The sequence below is a fragment of the Patella vulgata genome, chromosome 9 (genome assembly GCF_932274485.2).
Source record: "Patella vulgata chromosome 9, xgPatVulg1.2, whole genome shotgun sequence".
Taxonomy (NCBI): Eukaryota; Metazoa; Mollusca; class Gastropoda; family Patellidae; genus Patella; species Patella vulgata.
The window spans coordinates 8,568,072-8,588,116 of NC_065887.2; the positions used below are offsets into that span (position 1 = coordinate 8,568,072).

The 20,045-nt window shown below is 36.8% G+C and overlaps 1 protein-coding gene across 9 annotated transcripts in view; it reads right to left on the bottom strand.

Moving 5' to 3' along the window:
• LOC126831685 (dipeptidyl peptidase 4) overlaps positions 1-20,045 on the bottom strand; it is a 385,894-nt gene that overhangs the window by 63,317 nt on the left and 302,532 nt on the right. Inside the window, exon 1 of one of the 9 annotated variants that reach the window (XM_050562336.2) lies at positions 15,664-15,830. The exons of the other annotated variants lie outside the window; for them this stretch is intronic. Within the exon in view, the coding sequence (XP_050418293.1) occupies positions 15,664-15,702 (39 nt within the window). The 5' untranslated portion in view covers positions 15,703-15,830. Of the gene's footprint in view, positions 1-15,663; positions 15,831-20,045 lie in introns of those variants that run through there. 9 annotated transcript variants of the gene reach the window in all.

The following is a 20,045-nucleotide window of genomic DNA, read 5'->3' on the forward strand; positions in this document are numbered from 1 at the left end:
ATTCAAAAAAGATAATCAACAACTCATAGAACAAGTCTTTATAACAGCGAAAAAAATAGCCTATAAAAAAACCATAGTGTACTAAAAATTGATACAGAAGATATGTCCCAGAAAAAAACCCATAACATACTAGCAATTGATTTATGCAGTAGAAAATTGTCCAATATTAAATGGTCTAATGAAGATAATGAGACAGATACAAACATTAGAGGAACGAGATAAGTCTCACAGGAGAACCAATTTCATTCGGCAACCTCTCAGTTTGGCATCAGAGATAAAATCAAATAAAGACGGGGGAATACTGAATGACGTCAATTATTGATAAAAAATGTATACAATTTGTATCACGACAGTATTGTGAATCATCAGATAAGAGAGAGATAGAGAGAGAAATGAAATGAAATGATATGAAATGGGGTTTAACATCCTACTGTTTTGCTCCGAACTGGGCTAATGAAGACGGGCATACGCCATACAGTGTGCTATGAGGGAAATTTTGCCCGGACAGCGGCACTACGGCCTACTCTTATATCGAATTCCAACTGTCAAGGGATCTTTTACGTGCACGCCAATGTGTACACGGGACCTCGGTTTTTCGTCTCATCCGAATGACTAGACAGCTGTCTTTGTCAGGCCCTCCGTCCTGAATCCCTGACAAGGGGGAACCACGCCGGAAAATCGGGATGAACTTTCTCGGCCAATGCAGGGATCGAACACCCGACCTCCAGGCTAGCGAGCCAGCGCCTTACCCACTAAGCCACCGTGATCCCCAGAGAGAGAGAGATAGAGAGAGAGAGAGATTCACATCCACTCAACTAAGTCATTTCTGGACTAACATATGGTACATTTTATTTCAATCTTTTTCTTGCACATAGGGGTCATCAGCAGAGGGAGAGAAATGGGGTTTCACATCCATTCAACACAAACTAAGTCATTTGGAAACTAACTATATGGTTCAACTTTATTTCATTATTATTCTTATTCATAGGGGTCTTTAGCAGTGGGAAGGACCTGTGGGAACCCCACGAGGTCATTTCGGGACTAACACATGGTTCAATTTTATTTCATTAATTTGCTTGCGCGTAGGGGTCTTTAGCAGTGGGAGGGGACTGGAAGACCCAGAGAAAACCCACAAGGTTGGATAGGCAACCCTACTCCTTGCCACGTACAACCCGGGGAATCGAAAACCATGCCTCTTGACTCAATGACAGACCTTATGATGCAGTGCGCATGCATTAACCATTCCACTGCACAGTTTACCCGAATGAAATTGGGTTTAAAGTTCTACTTGTCTGCTCCTATAAGGCTAATAAAGAGGGGCTTATGCTACGGCCTACTCTTATTCAAATTCAAGCTGTCAAAGTGTCTTTATGTGCATGCCAATCTTTACACAGGAACACTAAACCCCATTTCATTTTATTGAGAATGGTTGCACTAAACATTTTCATGTCCGTAGATATTTTGATCATTTTAAAAGGAAGCAGAGGTCTCGTAAAAAGACAAGAATCATTTGTAATTTGGATGGTACTGTGTGTTTTTGTGTGATAACGCTCTGTAGCAATAAATGTCAAACTTGTAAAATGTTTATAGCTAGGTTATGATAATATTCAATCTCCGAGAATGGTCAGGGGAAAAATTAATCTAGTATGGGACTATCTTAATTTGTCAGTGAAAACTCATAAATCTCCTAACATTGATTCAAGGCAGCTGACAATTATGATTTGTAACATCGCATCCCTGCCTCCTTTTGTGCGGTGGGAGGTTGAAAGGTCTGACGTGGGCTCTTTAGATTGTGGGTTTTCTTCGGGTCTTCCTTTTTCCTCCCACTATTTATAAAGGCCCCTAGGAGCAAGCAAATTATAGAAATAAAATTAAACCATATGTTAGTCCTGAAATGACCTAGTTTGTGTCGAATGGACGTTAAACTGGATTCGACTTTCACACTACCGAATATGGTAAATTTTTATTCGAATAAATTTTATTTCAATGTCCATTGGTATCATACGGTTTGTCATTGAGTCAACTGGCGGGGTTTCTCGTGAGTTTTCTCAGGGTCCTCCGTTTCCTCCCACTGCTAAAGACCAGTATGGAAAAAAAATAGAACCATATGTTAGTCCCAAAATGACCTAGTTTGTGTCACGTGGATGTTCAACCCCATTTCTCTCTCTCTCTCTCTCTCTCTCTCTCTCATTAGCCCAGTCGTCATGGCAGTAAATTAGGATGTTAAACCAATTTATTTCACTGGTGTTTTTGTAACCTGTGATGTGCATGTGACAACTTCACAATATTTACACACTTAAAAAGCTTTTAAAATACGATATTTACCAAGCCAAACGCTCGACTGGTTACAAAAATATCTTTTCTTTGCGATTATTCAATAAAATAAAAAATAAAAAGCATGTGCATTATATTAATCAACATGGATAAAAGTTTTTTGTTTTTTTCTATTTTTCCGCAAATGGTTTTAAATATGGCAACCTGAAGGGAATGTAAACATGATAAATCTCTGTAATAAAACGCAATCTGCTAATGGATTCAAACAATTTTCGTTTCATTTTTTCTAGGAAGACTTTTCTATATTTGGAATCTTTCATCATCCCCAAGAAAATAAATGTCTGCTTTCAAGCAAGACTGAGTTAAGGAAAAAGATTCTTTGATGGAGAAAAGAATTCATTTTAAACCCCATGAGAAGATGTCGCCTTGAATAAATATTTGCAATATCGAAAATTCAGATAAAGGAAGAAAAACTAGTAACGGAAATTGAAATATCAGGTTTTACCTTATTACGGTGTTGTTACTGGTTTAATTTTCACTGTATTCTTTTTATTTACAGTAGCTAAGTCTCTCTCTAACTCAATATCATACAAAGTTTGTACGTGTCATTGAGTAGGTCGCCTGTTCAACTTTCTGGACTCGTACATGCTAAAGACTCGTACATGCAATTGAATTATTGAAATAAAATTGGACCGTATGTTAATCACAAAATGATGTTTGTGACCCCTCTCCCCCCACCCCCTTCCTCTCTCCCTCGTTTTGTTACACGGAACCTCATTACGGGGATTAATTCTTGAGAACAAGGGAAAAAGCACTGCCAGGTTTAGAAGCCAAACGGTGTGAAAAAAACAAGTTCGCAAAATGTCAGCAGAATTTCCAGTTTCGATGTATGATAGCGCAAAATAAATTGTATTAGCCATTTAGTCGATTCTATCTCGCCTCCGAGGAATGCAGTTTTTTTCCGCTACTTTGACAACTTGTTTTTACGAGTACCAAAAGTCATTTTCGTTTACCAATCATACCGTTAATTAAGTTGACTTGTTTACGTTACGCAGCTGTTCTTGCTGAAAACTAATTCCACCATTGACATTTAGAAAACCTCACGAAATCATAAAGAAACAATAAAAGAAAAAAAAAGGGAAGACATTTATAAGCCCTGCAATGACACCATTGGTTGTACTCTATATATAGCCATTGATCATACTGTAGATTTTAAGGGGGGAGGCTATCCGAAAATTTTTATTCTGAAATGTTAAAGCTATTGAATTGAAAATAGTACAAGTAGTTAGGAAATGTAATAAACAAGGGAAAACTTGCATTAAAAAAAAAGTTGTTGCCAGGGTAACATATTTTGAAGTGTATCTCTGTAAATAATTAAGATATCTTCACCAAATTTGCCAGATATATAAACTAATATCTTCCACAGAATCAGACAGAAAGCAATTTGAATTATCATTAATATTTCAAAAGTTATCAAAATATTTTTCCAAAGACAAAATATTGTGGTGAGGCAAATGTTTTAAACACCATTTTCCAAGAAACTATAAAAATTATAGATAAAAACTCTTTGTCTGCTTTTGGAGTTATCATTAACGAATAATTGCTTAAGCAGTCCGAAAATGAGACATTTATCTTTATTAGTGCCAGAGTTATGGTGGTGTACCTACATTTTTCATACTTTTTACAAAAATATTGTTACGTTGGCAACAACATTTTTTTCTTTATTTTTAATGTTAGTTTTCCCTTGTTTATTACATTTCTTAACTACTTGTGCCATCTTCAATTCACTAGCTTTAGAATTTCAGAAAGCATTTTTCGGGTAGCCTCACCCCTTGTAAATGCAAAGTTTAACAAGATCTATAAACTAGTTGTTGGCATGTATGATTTCGGTCATGTTATAATTTGTCTATATATATTTTTGAATCATGTCTCTACTGCTGTATTAGCTTGATAACGTTGATAATGCTGCCTATATTACAAACAGAATCAGACAATAGAATATATACATCTGGCCACTGGATGGCAAAGGAGATTGGTGATTGGCTCTATATTGGCACTGCATGGAGCTTGGTCTTCAATAGTGGACCTGGACTCCATCAGTGCACTAGAGTACATGGTTCTTTTTGATCCTTAAGGGCACTTACAGGAAGCAAACTTGGTCCTCAATCGTGGTTTCGTGGTGGAAGAAGGCTTGATTTAACTTCTAGAGACAACCAAGCTTATTCCACCAAAGGGTTTAGCCTACCACAAGGGTCACATTTCAGACAAATTTGCCAGTCTAGACTGATAAGCAACAGACATTGACTACCTAATAAATTTGCACGTCGGTTCATTTACGATCAAAGAAAAAAAATCTTAAAATAGCACAAAAACTTCTAATGTTATATTAGTTTCTCTGAAAAAAAAAACAAACCTGAAAACTTTGGCAATAACTGTCAAAAAATGATAAAAATTGTTATATTTACTTTCGCTTGGTACATTTTGTCTGGTAAATCTGGAGTTAATAAGAAGTGTCTGGATGACAAAACAGTTACAAGTTTTCAGTCCGAACCCTTGGTTTACCACCACCAGAAAATATTGAGTTCAGAAGTTAACAGAGCTCCACTCTATATAACGAAACCATGCCAATAATAATACCACTATTGTTGTGTCATCATTTTTGTATTTTCCTTTACATAATTACATCATGATGATATTTAATTCATGGAAATATCAAAAAGATCATTTTGATATTTAGGTATTTATACTGAACATGATGATAGCCATTATTGTCTTTTATGTTGGTTATTTTATTTCAAAGATCAATGGAAAACCAGGTTAATGGAGCTATTATATGGAGTCATAGATGGATATCAACATGTTTTAAATGTTTATAAAATTTTGAACTGAAATAAAATTAAATGATGACTAGATCAGAAGTAAAACAACTTCCTGTTGATCATAAATCCATTGACCGCCTAGAAATAATAATTTTAATAATTTTATATGTACCTAACACCTACCCAACCCCCTCTCATGAGAGAGAGAGAGAGAGAGAGAGAGAGAGAGGTTTAAAGTTCACTCAACACAAACAAGTTCATACTGTGACTAACATATGGTACAATTTTACTTCAATAAAACGCTTGCACTTTTACAGTGGGAGAGAGAGAGAGTGAGAGAGAAATGGGGTTTAACGCTCACTCAACACACACTCGTTCATTTCGGGACTAAGATATGGTTCAATTTTATTTCATTAATTTACTTGCAATGGGAGGAAGCTGGAGAACTCTGAGAAAACCAACCAGGTTAGACAGGTGACCTTATCACATACAAGCAGGGAATCAAAACCACGCCAAGACCTTATAATGCAACACGAACACGTTAACTATTCGGTCACCCCCCCCCCCTTTTGCAGACGACGCTATATTATCATTTCATTTAATCATACATGGTATCCCTGTCGACTAACCAGCCAAGGAATAGTCAATAAAAACTGATCATTTCCTATCGGGAGAATCTGTTTGACTAGCGAATATTACGATCGTTAGTTATTTTATCCTAGTTCAAATCTTACAACCATTATTTCTCCAACGATTCGCGTGTTACGAGAAAACTGCTACATTATCTTCTCATCTATTCTCCAATCACATACAATCATTTTCACTCCACGACTCATTTTCTTCTAAAGGAGAAAATAAGTTATCAATAATTTGAACATTTGGCATTACGTCTGGTTTATGTGATATGAAAAGCTCATTTTTTACTTCATATTAGAGTCTAATAGTATCAGCAAGGATGTAAAAAAAATATATGAAAATAAATATTGTTCTGAAGCATAGCTTATGAAAAAGGGAAAGGTCCTGATAACAGATTTTAACAGTATACACTTTTTTAAAGGGGAATTATTGGAGATTATATAAATAATTGACTGTTGTTGTTATAATAGTTAAAAAACAGATAACGTAAATAGAATATGCTGAAAATGTCAGTCAAATTGCTCCACTCTGAACCGAGATATTAGCTTTTGAATTTTAGACTAGCCTCAATCATCATTACTAAAGTCTGTACGATAAAAAACAAAGTCTTGATTATCCGTTTATCAATTTAATTATTTTTAAAAAAAAAATGTATTCCAATCCACTAAACATCGCAGGCTCGCAATGACATCAAGAGTTTATTAAGGTCTTATCATGCTAATAAATGTCTAATTAATAGTTTAGATAACATTTCAGGTCTAAATAAAGATCTGCAATAGGCAGATTTAACTCTTGCATAAAGCATGTTTAAGGAATCAAACCCAAAATAACATCAGTGGATAAACTGCTAACTTGGATTTAATCAGGTTAAAAATATTTTACACAACAGTTATAGGTAGCGCATAACATATGTTTAATATCCGATATCATTTCTCATTATACTGGAGGGATCACGGTGGCTAAGTGGGTAAGACGCTGGCTCGCTAGCCTGGAGGTCGGGTGTTTGATCCCTGCATTGGCCGAGAAAGTTCATCCAGATTTTCTGGCGTGGTTCTCCCTTGTCAGTGATGCAGGACGGAGGGGCTGACAAGGAAAATTGTTTAGTCGTTTGGATGGCACGAAAAACGAGGTCCCGTGTACACATTGGCGTGCACGTAAAAGATCCCTTGACAGTTGGAATTCGATATAAGAGTAGGCCATAGTGCCGCTGTCTGGGCAAAATTTCCCTCATAGCACACTGTATGGCGCATGCCCGTCTTCATTAGCCCAGATGGGAGCAAAAAAGTAGGACGTTAAACCCCATTTCATTTCATTTCATTTTCTCATTATACTGAGTTAAAGAACCTCCAGGGAGGAATACTGAAATAGGCTTCATCCATCCCAGTTTTCTTCCTGGAGCATATCTCATAAACCCTGCAAGATGTATTTGTGAAAAATGTACACACATTAACCTAGTATATTAGTTTACTTGTTGCTAGTTAGAAATTTTGTTTAATTTTGTGCGTTTCCATAGAAACAAATTTGACTTTTTGGGTGGTATATACAAGAGTGTGGGATATGGATAATAATTGTTGTGTATTAAAGCAATTAAACCTCTTTGATTTACAGTAAATTTTAGTGTTGATTTGAGTTGATCTAATCTGATATATTATTTTAAAGAGCCTTTGTGTAAGATTTAGATAAAGAGCTGGCCCTTCTCGCTATAATATTTAGAAAATAGATAATGCAAAATGAATATATTGAAAATTTCATTCAAATTACTTTATGGTTGTAGTTTTGACAGGATCTGTGTATTGATCATAACCATCGTACTGGTCATTCAAGTCTTAGCCTCGCTTCCCATTTTTAAATTAAATCATCAAATGGCCAAAAAATTCTACTCTACTTAAAATCAGAGCCATCTGATGGCCTCGAGAGTTGATTATGGTCATGTTAATATAAGCCTAATTAATAATATAGGAAACAGAAAGACCTGCAATAGGCAGATTTAGTTCTTGCATAATGTATGTTTAAGTAGTGATATATGTTAGTGTCCAGGCAAGATCCAAACCATTAAAATTTTTGTTCTGAAAGACAGGACAGCTTGTTTATTAATTTTAGTTTCATTTTTGGCTTACTATATTGACAGTGGAACATGATATCGGTTACATTTTAAAACTGGCTATTTCTAACGACATAGACCTATAAAGCAGGGGTGGGGATTGTTATATGGAGAGGGGAAGGGGGTATGGTTTAATGTGTGCATGTTTTATCGTAAGGTCTGTCATTGAGTAAAGTGATGTGGTTTCAATTCCCCACTTGTACATGACAAGGAGTGGAGTCGCCTGTCCAATCTCATTGGTTTTCTCTGGTCCCTCTGGTTTCCTCCCATTGCTCAAGATACCTACGCTCAAGAAAGTCATAACAAATCCACATTAAAAAATTCAACATTTACAATTCAATGAAATCAAAGATATTTGACCATTTTAATATATTGGTACATCTTTTGTCAAGTAAAAGAAAGGAAACAGTGTTTAACATTCTTTTTTTTTCTTTGAGCTAATGAAATGAAATGAAATGAAATGGGGTTTAACGTCCTACTGTTCTGCTCCTATACTGAGCTAATGCAGACGGACATATGCCATACAGTGTGCTATGAGGGAAATTTTGCCCGGACAGCGGCACTACGGCCTACTCTTATAACGAATTCCAACTGTCAAGGGATCTTTTACTTGCATTCTTATGTATACACGGGACCTCGGTTTTTCGTCTCATCCGAAGGACTAGACAGCTGTCCTTGTCAGGCCCTCCGTTCTGCTTGAGCTAATAAAGACGGGAATACGTTACGCAGTGTGCTACGACCTACCCTTATTTAGAATTCCAAGTGTCATTGGTTCTTTTACATGCATTCGGTTTCCTCACTCTCCATGCTAGCTGAATGTAATGTAAGTGAACCATATGTTAGTCCAGAAATGACCTAGTCTGTCTTGAGAGAATGTTAAATCTCTTTTCTCTATCTCTTCTGGGGGGTTGGATGGCCGAATGGTTAGCGCGTGCGCGCTGTATCATAAAGTCTGTGATTGAATCAACTGGCGTGGTTTCGATCCCCCGGTTGTATGTGACAAGGAGTAGGGTCGCCTGTCCAACCTCGTGGGTTTTCTCCAGGTCCTCCGGCTTCCTCCCACTGCTAAAGACCCCTACGCGCAAGCGAATTATGGAAAAAAAATTGAAATATAATTTAGGACCAAAATGACCTAGTTATGTCGATCGGACGTTAAACCCCTGATAGGTGAGATTATGTACCCATTTATATACCCAGTTTTTGGGCTTTTAAACATCACATAGATGACCATCTCATCTAAATTATCTAAATTATTTATGTAAGTCTGAGATTAAAATGTCTGGATAATTTTTCTTGCTACTGTGTATACGTCTGGAGAAACCAAAAGCAAGCTGATTACACATATTGGTTTTGTCAGGAGAAAAGGTCAACATCCAACCCGTGTCACTAACCACTCAATTTATCAATCATGGAGATGAACATTTCAGACTAGCACTAACGAGCTTTTACAGGTGAAAGTCATTAGCTGATGAGATCATGTGACACATGAGACGATACGACAGATGAGATCATGTGACTTGTTATTTCATGAGTAGCATGTTTACAAAAATAATGGGTTTTTCAAGGACAAATAGTGGACTTAACTTTTAATTCTTTATGTCCGTGAAAGGCAGAGAGAGAAATGGGGTTTAACATCCACTCAGCATAAAATTAGCTCATTTCGGGACTAACATATGGTTCAATTTTATTTCTATTAAATCGCTCATGCGTAGGAGTCTTTAGAAGTGGGAGGGAAACTGGGGGACCTGGAGAAAACCAACGAGATTGGACGGGCGAATCACTCCTTGTCACGTAACAAGAGGAGAATCGAAATTACGACACTTGACTCAATGACGGACCATATGATACAATGCGCACATTTGGCCACACACACACACACAACCGTATGTCCTTAAGGTCTAAAACAAAATCTGTATCCAGTACCTGGAAGAAAAACTTTCACTGTTTGAGGGAGGCTACGAATCATTCATTGGGAAAGGGACAGAAAGAAATGGTCCCTATTGAGTCCACGATCCGGTGCGCACAGATACGTTAGGATATGTTTTGATACGATCAACACGATTGCTACGACTGACCACAATATATGACAAGACCTGATAGAATCCCCACGATTACTCCACGATTAAAACCATGATTTCAATCGTAGCGCGAATCGTGATAATGGGAACCTAGCATACATGTAACTTCATGATGTTACACAGGAGACCTTTATGACTACCTAGTATCAAACCCACGACTTGCATAGATGACCATAGCAAAGGGTTTATTGTAGACAGATATCAAATTCAACAAAATTCAAACTTTCCGCAAAATCTGAAAAAAATAATTCCTAAAAACAATCTTTATATTGGCATATTTTCACATCAACATCTTCTAATTCATATTAAGTGCTGGCAAACACAACTCTGTCAAAACAATCGAATTAAAATTAACTTACATACATGTATATACAGACAGATTCATATTAAAAACTCTAATTCTTGCTACACTTACCTGAAAAATAAAGAAAAAACATTTCATAAAAAATCATGTAGATGAAACGGTGAAATTCAATATTCTAAAAATTTCGCTTTCTGCATGTCCTGCAATCTGCATTCATTGATAAATTCTAACGAATTTGAATTTATTCTCAGACATAATGCAGACAGAAAGGTGACTACAGAAAGTAGGAAAACTTGTTCTATGTTAAGATTAGGAACTGGATAATTGTTGTGTGATGAGGTCCACCCTACGGCAAATCACCAAATAATGTACGAGGGTGGAATAGTTTGATGAAATGTTTATTTTGTTTACTTGTTTAGGGTTTGCTACTTATAATTTGGAAATAAGTTTTGACATTTAACTCCACCTCATCCCTTTTATTTGTATATTTAATGTTTATTGTCTGATGCGAAGCCTAGTTGAAATGTGGCTATAATAAATGCTAAGTAATTATTATATAATATTATTTAATATATATGTACTTATATTTATTTATTACATGTATATTACTGTTAATATCCTTGCATGACATTTAGAAATGAAATGAAATGGTGTTTGACATCCTACTGTTCTGCTCCGAACTGTGCTAATGAAGACAGGCATATGCCATACAGTGTGGTATGAGGGAAGTTTTGCCCGGACAGCGGTACTATGGCCTACTCTTATATCGAATTCTATTAACTGTCAAGGGATCTTTTATGTGCACACAAATGTGTACAAGGACATCGTTTTTTCATCCCATCCGAAAGACTAGACAGCTGTCCTTGTCAGGCCCTCCTTCCTGCATCACTGACAATGGGAAACCACGCCAGGAAATCTGGATGAACTTTCTCAGCTATTGAAGGGATCGAACACCCTACATCCAGGCTAGCGTGCCAGTGTCTTACCAACATAGCCACCGTGATCCCCTGAATGACGTTTAGAAGTACCGGTAGTCATAATATTCATAATAACACAACTTTATGGATTTACAACTTTACTATTGACTATTGTTTGATAAAGATACCTGTAAGATTATTGATCAGTGCTTGATAAACATACCTGTAAGAGTATTGAAACGTTGTATGTAATAAACCAAGAAGTAATAAATCTATAAAGTTGTGTTATTATGAACACATTACTATTCATTTCATGTACAGTAGAATCTGTATTAAGCAGTCACTCAAGGGAATTGTCAGTGTTTGTTAGCCCTGACTTGTATGGAACGAAAATTCTTTGACTCAGATATAAAATATGTAAGATAAATGTATAAAAAAGTTTTTATTTGATTTTCTATTAAGAGTAAATAATTGAAGAGATTTGTGTAGATGAACATCAGCTTGTGATTTAAATAATATAATAATATATATATATATATAGGTGTTTATACACCTGCTAAACCAATTAATACAACATGAAGAACACCTGTTACTTTTATTACAGTATCTAAATATCATACAGATATTACAGAAGAGAGAGAGAGAGAGAGAGAGAGAGAGGGAGGTGTTCACATCCACTTAACTCAAACTAAGTCATTTTGGAACAAACATATGGTTCAATTTTATTTCATTCATTTTCTTGCACATACATGTGGGGGTCTTTGGCAGTGTGAGGGACCTGGGGAAACACGAAAGAGAGAAAGAGAGAGAGAGAGACAGAGAGAGAGAGAGAGAGAGATTCAGTCGACACAAACTATGTCATTATTGGACTAACATCTTTAAATTTTATTTCAATAATTTGCTTAAGTATCCAGAAAAAAACCCAAGTGGTTGGACAGGCAACTTTAACCTTTCTAAACATACCAGCTTGGGGACAGGACTCAATGACAGACTTTATTATCTCAAGGATACCCATTGAACATCTCAACCACACAAGGCCACCTGCGGACAAAAGCCTATAATCCTAAAAGGATAGAGAGAGAGAAATGGGGTTTAACGTCCACTCGACACATTACCAGGTCACTTCGGGACAAACATATGGTTCAATTTTATTTCAATAATTCGCTTGCGCGTAGATGTCTTTAACAGCGGGAGGAAACTAGAGGACTCGGAAAAACACGGGGTTGGACAGGCAACCCTACTCCTTGTAACTTACAACCGGGCAATCGAAACCACGCCGGTTGATTTAATGACAGACCTTATGATGCAGCGCACACATGCTAACCATTCGGCCATCCAGCCCCACCCCCAACCCCCTAAAAGGATAGTGTTGAGATTGATTTACATCCAGTTCAACCAACAGCCCCTTTAGATAAAGCCATTACATGGTAACTGAGTCGATTTATACCCAGTTCAACCAACAGCCCCTTTTATATAAAGCCATTACATGATAACTGAGTCTATGCTTAACTTCTGATTTCAATCGCAAGAAGTTTATATGTAGGTAGTCTATAATGTTGTTTTTATATATTTTTATTTATATACATCTAAAATCAGGTCAAGCTGTCTCCTTCTATGAATTATTCTGATCATTATTATTCAAAAGATTAGACACATGTTTATTAAAGATACATGATGCAAGAGCTAAATCTGTCTATTGCAGGTCTTTCTTTAGGCCTGAAATGTTATATAAACTATTAATTAGACATTAATTAACTTATCCAGGCCATAATCAACCCTCGATGGCATCGGATTTCTCCAATATTAAATTTTGATTTAGGCTAAAAATGGAGAAGTGACACTTAGCTTCGAAAGAACCAGTACGAAAGTTAAAATTATTGCACACGTCTTGTCAAACCTTCAAAGGCTAATACATATATCTTCGCTCGCAATAGAGTAATTTGTATGAAAATTTCAAATTATACATTTTACATTATCTATTTTCGAACTATTAATAGCAAGAATGGCTAGTTCTTTATCTAAAGCTTACATAATGTATCTTTAATCTAACATATCAAAAATAGAGGATCCCCGGCAACAAACTTCACAACACTGTGTAGATGGTTTAAAAAATTATAATCTAGGTCTGGAACATGTTTCGGGCTGTCCGCCCTTCATCAGCCATTTATATGTACACAACTCTGGCTGATGAAGGGCGGACAGCCTGAAACATGTTCCAGACCTAGATTATAATTTTTTAAACCATCTACACAGTGTTGTGAAGTTTGTTGCCGGGGATCCTCTATTTTTGATATTTTTCACGGATCGGTTCCTGCTTATCCCCGGATGTATCACTGAGATCCAGACTTGCCTGCACTGTATTAGGGAATCTTCCGCCCTCCTTTTTTTCGAGTGTGGGGGTTTTATCGTCCTTTACTTGGATTTTAATCTAACATTTCAAATGGGTCAGTGGTATGCTGTGTGAGTGATTGTTCGTACCTCTCATGACACCCAGATTGTTCGAGTTTAAACATACTATCTAGTGACTTGATCCAGTGGAATTCCCCTTGGTACCAATCAGGAGAAATGTATAAATTCTACATGTATGCCATGGGTCCAAGCCATTTATAAATTCCAAGCCATGGATCCTTTTCTTGACAGGGGCATACTGTTACAGTTGCAAAAATCAATTTTCAAGTTATGAATGATTACTATCCAGTAATCATGTTGTGTTTTGGGTCGAGGATCGACATAGTTATAAAAAAAATTGATTATCTGTAAACAATGCCATGTCAATATCAATCAATAATCACTTAATAATCGATCTTGTTAATAATCAATTCTTAACGTTAAAGTAGCTAAGTCTTTAACTCAATATCATCCAAAGTCTTTGACATTGAAAACAGGAATTATTTGTCAATTTAAATCAACACTGACAATGTGATCTTGCCGGGAAAAGATGATCTTCTGATATCCAATATTCAAGACAAAAACATTTTACCATTGGTACATGTTCATGAATCGTGTTCCATGTGCTATGATCTACTCTTATATCGGATCTTTTACGTGTACGCCAATGTATACACAGGGCCTCAAGTTTTTCATCCTATCCAAATGACTAGACAGCTGTCCTTGTCCGGCCCTCCGTCCTGCACCATTGACAAGGGGAGACCATGTCGGAAAATCCTGATGAACTATCTTGGCCAGGGAACGAACACGCGACCACCAGGCTAGCGAGTCAGCATCTTTTCCACTCAGTGATAGAATGAAATGATCTGTTTAGTAGAACTTTCGGTGAAGTGTGGACTGAATTATAGCATTGGTGAATAAAACAAATGGTGAATTAACATTTAACGATTGTTGTTATTATGTCTTTATCTAATCTCCCATAATGTCCCTTTAATGTTAGAGAAATGTTTGTGTTAATCGTGGTAATCTAGAAATCATTTGATTGTTGTGTCACATTTCGTGTTTTCTAGTGCGTTTTTAAGACCTTCAAAAACCTTTGCTAGTAGTTTTTGCTGGGTGAATTGGACAGAGCTGAAAGGTCGAAAAGAGTATTAGAGAGAGAGAGATAGAGAAATGGGGTTTAACGTCCACTCGACACAAACTAGGTCATTTCTGGACTAAATGGTTTTAATTTTATTTCAATAATTCGCTTGCGCATAGGGGTCTTTAACAGTGGCCGGGGAATCGAAACCACGCCAGTTGACTCAATGACAGACTTTATGATACAGCGCGCACACGCTAACCATTCAGCCATCCCCCCCGCCCAAGAGCAGTAGTGTTTAACTGATGTTGATATCAGGGACAAGATGTCTTATTTTAGCACACGTGAGTGGTCTTTCCTGTGGACCAGAGTTCGCGTAGTAAACCCACTAGGTTGATAAAGTGCCCCTGTCTCCAAGTCACATATACCAGGTATAGAAACCATGACTGCAAGCCAGGGGTAAAATGAAATGATATGGGGTTAAACGTCCTACTGTTTTGTTCCGACTGGACTAATGAAAACGGGCAAGCTAGGTGACCGGCTAGCTAGAGCTCGACGCGTGACACTCTAGACTACTATAGGCCATCCCAACCCCACAAGTCCCCCTTTCCCATGTTTTGGTGTTAATATATAAATATTACACAGTGCTTACAAAGATTTCCCAATGTTTTTATACAAGGTGGGGGGTTGGATGGCTGAATGGTTAGCGTGTGCGCGCTGTATCATAAAGTCTGTCATCGAGTCAACTGGCGTTGTTTCGAATCCCCGGTTGTACATGTACGTGACAAGGAGTAGAGTCACCTGTCCAACCTCGTGGGTTTTCACCGGGTCCTCCGGTTTTCTCCCACTGCTAAAGACCCCTATGCACAAGCAAATTATTGAAATAAAATTAAACCATATGTTATTCCCAAAATGACCTAGTTTGTGTTTAGTGGACGTTAAACCCCATTTCTCTCTCTCTTTCTCTTTCTTTTTTACAAGGTCATTAGTATATTATACAGTGCATTGCGTACATCGACATACAAAAAGACATAAAAGTAAAAAAAAAATATATAAAAACCCTACTTGATCTAAATTGTCCCGAGCAGCTCCTTTTTTATCCATTTTATGTTTTTTATATACGTTTTGTACCTGATGTGCTAATAGTTTCTGCTACTCACACTTTACCAATTCCTGGCACTCGGTTTATAAATAGCAACATACAGTACATATCCTCACAGAACTTGGCACTATTGCAGGCAATCAGTACATATATATATTAGTATACACAGCATCTGCTTCTAGTGCTAATCACTGGAACTATTCTCCTTAGTTACACACACACACACGGGCTTAGTTACTCCATTTACTCAAAAGTGATGGGGAAATAATGCGGCTAAAATTAACATAGATTTTTTAGAGATTGGCGTAATGGAGAAATCACAAATAGTCTGTTAACGAGGCCAGTGATCAACACGGAATCTATGAATCGCATCTCACGGACCTACGTCTGCATATCATCTGCCAAATTAAATTGACTGTCTATCTTTTTATCTTTGATCATTTGGTTACGAGATTAGATTTACAATTGTGTATCTTGTAAACCGAGGTAAATATCTGGCTGACTTTTCGTGTAAAAATACTTTTTATTTTTTGGCACAGTCTAATTTTGGCTAATTATCCATATGTTTGCTATTCATCCGATTGCATTACATGATTTCGACCCATATTATATATAGTATAATATTTTATATCCAGCTCCAAGTTACATCTACAAAAAATCAATAGAGGGAATTATAATGGAGGACATAAACTACTGATTGTCCATTATTAAACCGGAACCCAGAGAGCCTTCTTTGGTACAAACTCAATTCTACGTCAAATTAAAACAACTTTTATACTCTGAACTCTGAAATCCATCAAAATTTTAGCACACTTAAAATGACTTTGATATTCCTTTACACTAGCATAAAACAACATTCCTTGGTAACATCAAAACACATTTCTTTAAAAATAAACAGCATATCACCGAAAATTAATTAATACGTACTAAGTAAACTTTGATAATGAACGGTAGTATTCCTATTCAAAGACAAGCTCTGTACTTTACTACACATTTAAAATATTTACTTTAAAACCATTTAGTATTCCTTTATACTAATATTAAACAACATTCCTTGAAAACATACAATACACATTTAAAATATTTAGTTTAAAACCATATAGTATTCCTTTATACTAATATTAAACAACATTCCTTGAAAACATACAATACACATTATAGATCATTATTAACTAACTGAATTCAGAGGAAATCTGTAGTATTTCCTAATCAAAGGCCAGCTTTATTACTTAGCATAGAAACATTTTTCTTCAGAATACACAAACTAAATAACTAACAATTCCTATATAAATTCATAGGAAATCTGTAGTATCCCTAATCAAAGGCCAGCCTCTACACTTTATTAATTAGCACAGAAACTCATCTCTTCAAAATACACAATTACACTAAATAACTAACAATTCCTATATAGAGTACATCTGTATCTGTAATCAAAGACAAACTCGCTGGCCTCAGTTCTCTACATTGTAGTACTTAGTAGACTAAAAACATCCCAGTATCTCAGTATCAACTTAAGTCTGCTTCCAGGTCATTACAGCTTTATAGTAAATCCTGATGGAAACCCTATAATATACAACCTTCTGCTAGTAGGAAGACTGTAGTAATATACAACAGTAGGTTTGGTAGGAAGACCTATATACCAGTTTGACATTTATGTTCGTATTTCTGGTTATATAATTCGTGATTTATTTACATTAACCAGTATGGATTTTTTTTTCTACAGTACCAGTGAAGTCCACGTTAATAATGATTCTATGTTGTTAACGAACCTAGAATATGGTCAACTATGATAATAAAGATTCTGTGTTGTAAACAAACCTAACCTAGAATATGGTCAACTACGATAATAATGAAATGAAATGAAATGAAATGGGGTTTAACATCCTAGTGTTCTGCACTGACTGGGCTAATGAAGACGGGCATACACCATAAAGTGTGCTATTATGAGGGAAATTTTGCCCTGACAGCAGCGCTACAACCTACTCTTATTTCCAATTCCAACTGTCATGGACCTCGGTTTCTTATTCAATCTGAACAGCTCAACAACACTGTTCCTTGTCAGGCCCTCCGTCCTGCACTACTGACAAGGGGAAATCCCACTGGAAATCCTGACAGCGAAACTGAAACCTCCTGGCTAGCGAGCTAATGCCTTACTCACTGAGCTACCATGACTACGATGCGACTAAAACAACTCTTTAATTCCTCCACCGCTGATTGGTTGATATATTTACTACACTAATCCTGTATACAGACGACCATTTGACGGAGATTCTCATATACCTATAGTGGTGACAGATATATTTATATTTCATAAATGAGGATTTCAAATCATCTTATCTTTAAATTAAATTATAATGGTTTTAACGTCTAACTTTTCCGCACAAACTGGGCTAATGCCATGTAGTGTGCTACAAGGAGAACACTAGTCCAACCTCTTGCATTTTCATTTTAAAGATGAAGTGTGGTTTCCCCTTGTCAGTGTTGCAGGACAGAGGGCCTGACGAGGACAGCTGTCTAGTTGTTCGCATGGAAGGAAAAACAAGGTTGTGTGTATACATTGGCGTGCACGTAATAGATCCCTTGGCAGTTGGAATTCGATATAAGAGTAGGCCGTAGCCCGCTGTCTGGGTAAAATTTCCCTCATAGCACACTGTATGGCATTATTATGCCTGCCATCATTAGCCCAGTCGGAGCAGAACAGTAGGACGTTAAAACCCAAGTCATTTCATTTCATTTTGAAATGAACTTCAGAAATAAGAGATAACCATCACTCCATACATCAGAAACAAGGGATAACAACAGATTTTTAATTGTGGTCTGAAACCACCTGCTCAAATAACGATAAGAGTTATGTCCCTTTTTTTTGGTAAAAATGTCCGAATAGAAAGTTTTTAAAATCCCATCACTAGTCTCACCTCCTGCAGTTTCATCGCAAAGATGAAATGAAATGGGGTTTAACGTCCTACTGTTCTGCTTCTATACTGGGCTAATGAAGACGGGCATACGCCATACAGTGTGCTATGAGGGAAATTTTGCCCGGGCAGCGGCACTATCACCTACTCTTATATCGAATTCCAACTGCCAAGGGATCTTTTACGTGCACTCCAATGTATACACGGGACCTCGGTTTTTCGTCTCATCCGAAGGACTAGACATCTGTCAGGCCCTCCGAAAGATGAAATGAACAGCAGAAATAAGACAGATAACCGTCTCTCCCCACAAGTCTAATCTGCATTTTAAAGAAGAAATGATCATCTGAAACTGTATCTCTGAACACACCAGGGAAATAAGATGATATTCACTGGCTAGGAATATATCATATCATCCATTCACTTTATTCTCCTCTTCTCTATGTCATATATCACTTACAGCCAGGTTCTACAATTAGAACCTAATCAACCATTGTCTAGTCTTCATCCAGTAAATTGTCCATACCAGCAGTCTTCTAAAGTCAAAAGCAAAATGTCACAGGTTCATGGTAATTATATTGATGTCACCTACAGACCCAATCATAAACTGACTTCTCCCTCAGGATATCTTGATGAAATTATAGTTTCCGATATTTGACTGTTTCTGACAGATTTGTAATGCATATTGGGGCCATGAGTAACCTGTTATTCTCTGTTCTGGTGTGTTAACGATTTCAATTCTCAGATATATAGCAGCTATTATTTTTTAGACTTTGATTTTCACAGCTTGCTTCAAGTGTGATTTCCTCTCGTCTGTGAATAGCAAGAAACTGTGTCGAGTCATTTCGGTGGGATGATATGTTCAACCAAGGTCCTGTGTCAAGTCGTTTTGGTGGGATGATATGTTCAACCAAGGTCCTGTGTCAAGTCGTTTTGGTGGATGATATGTTCAACCAAGGTCCTGTGTCAAGTCATTTTGGTGGGATGATATGTTCAACCAGGGTCCTGTGTCAACTTGTTTTGGTGGGATATGTTCAACCAGGGTCCTGTATCAACTTGTTTTGGTGGGATGATATGTTCAACCAAGTGTCAAGTTGTTTTGGTGGGATGATATGTTCAACCAGGGTCCTGTGTCAAGTCGTTTTGGTGGGATGATGTGTTCAACCAAGGTTCAGGGCCCTTATTCACGAAAACTTAAACTAATATACAATCGAAATTTTAAGAAATACTGCAATTCGATTGGCTGACCAGTAAAATCAATTTGCATATATCCAATTTGCATATTGGTCAGCCAATCGAATTGCAGTATTTCTTAAAATTTCGATTGTATCTTAGTTTGTGTTTTCGTGAATAAGGGCCCTGTACACATGATGGCATACACATAAAAAAAAAATGAAATGAAATGGGGTTTAACGTCCTACTGTTCTGCTCCAACT